Here is a 7,319-nt window from a genome sequence, read left to right on the forward strand (position 1 = left end):
TGTGCTGCGGCCTATACACGCACGCGGCCTATACATGCGTAAATACGGTAAACATTAAGTTATCGACTACGAGTTTTCTTGTATATGTACAGTAACTTTTAAAGGGCAATGTCGCTTCAAAAAATTCAAGTAGCGAAAAAAGAACTATTGAAAGTGAGCGCCGTGTTTTTCAAGAAAAATGGGAAATCGCTTATTTCTGTTGTGAAATAGAAGGTAAAATTACATGTTTGATTTGTGGACAAAATATAAGTGTTCCACTTTAGGTAATTATATTGAAATTATTCCTAAATAATAAATAGAATTAAATTTCCTTGTATCAAAATCTATTGTATATTTTTATTTTGAAGTGCGGCCCTCGACTATTATTTAGATGGCTGAGGTGGCCCTCTGTACAAGTAGAGTTTGACATGCCTGATGTAGAAGATGAACATGACGTTGGCTGAATTGAATCCTTGTATTACTTTTACGAAATTTTGCATCGGCCATTTGCTGATTCATTGTTATTGTCTAGCCTTTCTTTGGACACAAAAACAAATGTTCCCTTTGGCTCTGGTTGGCATTATTTTCGTGGTCAGAATACCGCTAACAAGCGTTCTTGTGAAGTTGAAATGATCCATTTTCTGATCAGGATTTACGATAGTGTGAACTGTCCACGCTGCAGTTTTCATAATGTTCAGCTGTTGCGCAATATTGTACAATGCCATTTTTCGATGACATCGCAGCCCCGTACTGAGATATTAATCTGTCCAGAATATCCACTCCGCCCGTATGTTGGCTCTAATTCTTTATCAGAGCAGGTTGTGATACTTGGATATGCTTCTTTTAATTCTGGCTGAATCTGCCTACTACACTCTTGGCATGCAGTATATCAGGCACCCTTCGACAGCAAAATGCCAGCTTCCATCAGCAACGAAAACATTAATAAAGAAGTAAAAAACAGAGAATATGATCCTTCCCAGTAACGCATAAGCAGATTCCTTTTCGACCACAAATTCCATTTTTGAGGAAAAGAATACTAAAATGTGTTCCTTGATGGTAACAATGGACCTGAAATATCATAGAATGCCTTTGCTAGGCAACGGCTCGATAAACCCGTTTCGAGGAAACGGATTGGTACGCAACAATAGAATAATTTTTCGAAATTGTGTTTTCTATGTAGTCGGTGTCGAGGTTATATAACTAAGCAGTGAGTGAAAATATTTCGTGTGTACTGTAGTGTTTTGTGGAGTGTGTGGATTATTTACGGTGCTGTAATTATATTTAGTTGCGAGTCACAAGCTTTCAATAATTCGAATCCCCGTGTCTATTCGCGAACTCGTGACAACTGGTTAGAAGTGGGACTTTGTCGCTGACTTTTGCGAAAAGTTTATTTGAAGAATGGCAAAGAAGCTTATATATATATTTTTCGGGCTGTGCATATGCTCGTTATTTATGAAAGATTCATATGCTTTCCAATATGCAGACCGTGGATGGAAAGACCAGCCCATTGAAGGGAGATATACAAGAGACATTCAGGACTACGAGGTACTGGTGCCACGCAAAATCGATCATCAAGGTTCTTTCGTATCCTACTCTCTGCCGCATTTCTTTGAGCGAGATACTTCAAGAACAAAAAGACATGCTCGTTTGGATCATGAAAAAGTGCATTATGGTATTCATTTTGATGGAAAAGACCATTTGGTGGAACTGTGGCCCAACCACGGGTTATTTTCACCAGGAATGGTGCTGGAGACTCGAGCTTCGGGAGCTGCCACCGACTTGAACAAGCTGAAGATTCGATCTGTGGAGGATAAGAATTGCCATTACACCGGAAGGATTAAGGGAGAACATGACTCACGGGTCGCGCTGTCTGCCTGCGATGGGCTAGCAGGTCACATCAAGACTAAACAGAGTCACTACTACATCGAGCCTGTGAAAGATCACGAACCAGAAGAGGACGGTCAACACTTACATATAGTCTATAAGAGAAGCATAAATCATAATAAGAACAAACGATCGTGTGGAACGAGTGATGACTGGGAAACCGCATGGTCAAACCGTTTAGAAACCGAGTACCGCCAAAGAGGACCTGATACTGATTTAAAAGCTGAAACTGTTCAGAGACGCGCCACCGCCCGTTCCATGCAAGGGCATTATCTTGACAAGAGATCTGGAGAAGGAAGTACCAACTACTTGGAAACATTGGTTGTGGTAGATAAGAAGTTCTTGCAGGCCCGAAATGGCACCGATTATGAGCAATATATCTTCACGGCTGTGAACATGGCCTCTGACATCCTGCATGATGACACTGTTGGATATCAACTAGATTTAGTGTTAGTTCGTGTCATATATCTGGAAAAGGAAGAGGAGGAATTTGATCTTACAATCAACAGAGACGCTGATGCAACTTTAACAAGTTTCTGCAAATGGAGCAAAAGGATGAATCCTATGTTAACACATCCAAACCATCATGACATAGCTGTCCTTATTACGAAGTATGATATTTGCGCAGGATGGGATGATTGTGGGACTGTTGGACTTGCTAATGTTGCGGGATGCTGTGGGCCTGAAAGTTCCTGCGCTATCTGCGAGGACACAGGCTTAGTTGTCGGCACCGTAATTGCACATGAAATAGGACACTTGTTGGGTTCTAGCCACGACTCAGACGACGACCATCCGCCAGTGGGACAATGTCCAGGAGCAGTAGGCGATTACAACATTCATGTTATGGCATCATGGTCTCAGGTTTCACCTGCAAACTGGTCGATTTGCAGTAGGAAATTTATCACCGAATTTTTTGAGAACGGCCTAGGCGAGTGTCTTTTAGACGAACCTAAAGACCATGATTTTAAACTACCTCAAATGCCTCCAGGTGTTGTGTACGACCGTGAATGGCAGTGCAATGACTACTACGGACCTACTAAACCTTGTGACCTGGGTCCGGATAGAAATTGCAAACATCTGACTTGCGCACCTGAAGGTTCCGATCAATGCCGTACGAAGGGTCCACCAGCTGATGGAACAAGCTGTGGAAATAATAGATGGTGCTTTGGGGGCAATTGCGTTGAAGTCGGCACAAGGCCAGGCGCCGTCAATGGTGAATGGGGAGAATGGGGAGAGTGGTCTGAATGTTCACGGACTTGCGGTGGTGGCGCTTCTTACGCTGAACGTGAGTGTGACAATCCTAGACCCAGAAACAATGGACGATACTGCGTTGGGAAACGTCGTCGTTACCGAATGTGCAATACAGAGCCGTGTGACCAAAACGCGTTAACTTTCAGAGAGGTCCAGTGTAAAGAGCACAATAAAGGTGACGTCACGTGGGTTCCACATAGTGATGGCAAACCTGAACACGTGTGTGCATTGATGTGTTTGAACAACAAATATGTGTTTCAGACTCTGGAACGCAGAGTGAAGGATGGAACTCCATGCAAGAGAGGTACTAAAAACAGATGTATAGCTGGAAAATGTAGGAATGTTGGGTGTGACTGGGTCTTTGACTCTGATGCTGTAGAAGATATCTGCGGAGTATGTAATGGCGACGCTTCCACATGTGATATCGTTGACGAAGTGTACAAAGAAAGTGGAAGAGATTATCAGAAAATTGCAACTATACCAGCGGGCGCTAGACAAATCACGGTGGAGGAGATGAAACCGAGCCAAAACTTCTTAGCTCTTTCTGCAGCAGATGGGAAGACATTTTATCTCAATGGAGATCACACGATTGACACTAACGGAGAACGAAAAGTCGCTGGAACAATCAGTGTGTACAGTAGCGTAGAGCCTTTGAAGGAAAGTTTGGTCATCGCGGGTCCCACTACAGAAGATCTCATTCTATACATCCTGAATAATGTGGATCCGAATCCAGGTATACACTACAAATACTCCATTCCCTCAGAGTCTTCAAGTTATAAACCGACATTTCACTGGGAGTTCGTCGAGTGGAGCCCTTGCAGCGTTTTCTGTGGAGGAGGAACACAGTTTTCCGAACCGACCTGTATTGAAAAAAGGGGAGGAAAAGTGTCAAAGAAACACTGCGAACAAATTCCAAAACCTGAAGTGAGTACAAAAGTATGCAATGAACAGGCATGTAAAATCAAATGGCGAACTGGTACATGGAGTAAATGTAATGGCTGCATTGACAACCCAGGTTATAAATACAGAGTTGTTCACTGTGTTAAACAATCTCCGTTTGAAGACAGCGAAGTTATTGTTGAAGAAGACGACTGTAAGAAACAGAAGCCTTCTAACAAAGAATCATGCACCAGCAACGAACCATGTGGTGAAAGGCCTCCGAAACGTCAAGTATATTTGGATGACGAATTAGAGGATCTTGAGGACAATGTATCGAGAAGAAGTGCTTCCTCAAATTGTCATGAAAAGAAGACGAAACAAATTGTAAAAGAAAATAATTGTAAGAAACATGGTAAGACCGATGAAAAATATGGAGCAGATGACAGCGGAGAAAGAAGCGGTGGGGACAGGAAAGGAGAAAGAAACGAAAAAAAGATAATCCATGGAGGAAGAAATAAATGCAAGGGTAAGACTAACCCCAGGAAGACAGAATTGATAGTGGATAAAGGGAATCCTGACAAATTAAAATATATCGAAATACCAATGGAAGAAGACGTAAATGATTTTAATTTCTCAGAAGAGGCTCTTGAGAATGTGGGTGATAAAGTATCTAGCCCCATAGATGCGAAGAGAGTTAAAGAATTCAAGGGAGATGAAGCACAAAGAAAGCTACAAGATAAAAAGAAAGAGAACGAAGATACAGATGAGAAACAAGACGAAAACGAATATGTATATTAGAAAATATTTACAATTATGGAAAATTGAAGATCTAATATAATTATTGATAAACATATGTATAAGATGAAATTCTTGTTCAGGGTTAAGTTTTGCGACCTGTTATACCGTAATTCCGACTCTTTCTAACCTCAGGTATTGTTAGTTAACCAAACTTACGTTGTATCCAGTTGAACTGGGTCACTGTGCTTCTTCGATAAGCATTCCTGTGTTTTTCACAAGCCGCTGTTGCCTTACTTTCGTAAGCCTGAAGTAGTTCTATATAGCCCATGCTTGTCATATGCACGTCAACCAGTTTAAATTTTCCGTCAGATTATTACGATCACTTGTATTTCAATGTTTGAATTTGATATTTGTAATTGTGTACCAGTGTAAGTTCGTACAGATAACAAATTGTTCTTTATAATTGTTTCCGTGTTTTGTTTTGTAGAGTTGTTACCTATGATACTGTCATGTGTATGAGTTACTTACAGGATGAGATTTGGACTGCTAATTTAATTTATTGAACACGTCTTGTACAATCACTCATAATTACAATAAATTGCAGTAACTCACAATAAATCTTCAGGTGAACACTGAGCCGCCATTCTCCTACTCGAGACTCACGTAAGGGTCATTCCATGTAAAGTCATCCAGAGAGGTCGCCCACTATTTTTGTAAAAAAATTCAAATTTTGTACATTTCTACATATTTTCACACCTCAAAAAAAATGGTGATCCGCTCGGTTCTCCCGGTACAGCCGTTTTTATAATGCGAAAAAACGCGTTTTCGGATCAAATGGAGGTTTGCGTTATCTTCTGTATCTCGATAACTATTGCAGCTAGAGACTCCAATGAAAAACCAATTTGTTCCTCATGACATGGGCAATAAGTCATACCTTTACAAGGTTTTACTCAACTCACTTCCTTTAGGTGTAATTAAGCTTGAATCTTACCTATCGATTTTGGGAAAATCGGTACTTTTGACCTTCAGAAACCAATGGGAGGGGGAAATTTCAGATCTGTGGTTTCTACCCTTTGTTTTCTCCTACATGAAGAATATAATCACATAGTTTTGAACACCGTACCTATTTTCTAAAATTTTCCAGGAGCTTCCAAACTTTGCTTTGGGCCCAAAATCGGCTATATTTAACGTCTAATATCTCCGGTGGGGAAGTTCCGAAAAATTTTAAACTCATAGCAGATAATGCTTTATTCCAGAGTAATATGGAGTTAAAATTACAACTTTGATATTCAACTAATAGCGAAGTTCTTATAATGCGAAAAAACGAGTTTCGGCTGAAATGGAGGCTTGCGTTATCTTCCATATCTCGATAACTATTGAAGTTAGAGACTCCAGTAAGAAACCAATTTGTTCCTCATGACGTGGACTATAAATCATAGCTTTATAAGGTTTCACTCAACTCACTTCCTCTAGGTCTAATTAAGCTCGAAACTTACCTATCGATTTTGGGAAAAACGCTATTTTTCACCTTCAAAAACCAATGGGAGGGGGAAAGTATCAGGTCTGTAGTTTCTACCCTTTGTTTTCTCCCACATGAAGAATATAATCACGTAGTCTTGAACACCGTTTTTATTTTCCAAAATTTGCCAGGAGCTACCAAACTTTGCTCTGAGCCCAAACTCGGCCATTTTTAACATCTCATATCTCCAGTGGAGAAGCTCCGACGAATTTGAAATTCATAGAAAATAATTCTCTATTCTAGAGTAACTTGGAATTAAAATTCCAACTTTGATATTCAACTAATAGCGAAGTTGTGGGCACTTTCAATTTTACCAAAAAAATCAATCAATTAGGTGCCTAATAAGCAGCAACAGGTCCACAAACTGAGCTGTACTTGCCCCAAAGCATTTCGTCACCATAGTATGAAAGCTACACATCAATAAAACAACTAATTTTGTCATAATTTTCTTTTATTTCTTGATACCTCTAGCCCAGACATCCTCGAAGTAACATGTTTCATAGACTCCACTCAACTGTTAACGCTACAATATTAAACTATTCTATTGCCATATTAAGTCATCTTCATTCTTACTAAGTTAATACTGTAGCACAAATTAGTATTTTCAGCACTAATTTTTAAATTCCATTTCTGAAAATTATTTTGTCATACTCTTCCTCACCCTCCCTCCACAAGTCAGTGAATTAAATTTTATGATATGTACAACATACCAACTCTTTCTGGACAGATAAAGGACAGAATATGCACTATTTATGCTCTGGAATATAAAATGACACAGGAAGATGTCCTATGGTATATTTTATGTCAGCACATTGAAATTGTGTTCAACTGGAATAAAATAAATATTACACCCATTCCCATTTTAATTTGTATGAATTGGGAATTCAATGATTGGTTTAAAAGCATCCCATTTAGACACTGAAAGTAGAACGTATTTAATGGCTAGTGAAGAATTGCAACTGCATAAGATGTATATATTCCCAGTTTGTGGCAAAATTGAAAAGTAAATTCCACAAATTCTTCACAGACCCTAGAAACACTACTGTGGGTTAGACCATTTCATGGAACA

At 39.7% G+C, this 7,319-nt stretch overlaps 1 protein-coding gene across 1 annotated transcript; it reads left to right on the plus strand.

Annotated features, from left to right (window-relative positions):
• The first annotated feature begins 1,431 nt into the window (after positions 1 to 1,431).
• LOC111871087 (A disintegrin and metalloproteinase with thrombospondin motifs 12) lies at positions 1,432 to 4,791 on the plus strand. Its single transcript, XM_023863876.1, has one exon. It carries the CDS (start codon positions 1,432 to 1,434, stop codon positions 4,789 to 4,791), a length of 3,360 nt encoding a protein of 1,119 aa, XP_023719644.1.
• Positions 4,792 to 7,319: the final 2,528 nt, after the last annotated feature.

This window comes from Cryptotermes secundus, unplaced genomic scaffold (assembly GCF_002891405.2).
Source record: "Cryptotermes secundus unplaced genomic scaffold, Csec_1.0 scaffold188, whole genome shotgun sequence".
Classification (NCBI taxonomy): domain Eukaryota; kingdom Metazoa; phylum Arthropoda; class Insecta; order Blattodea; family Kalotermitidae; genus Cryptotermes; species Cryptotermes secundus.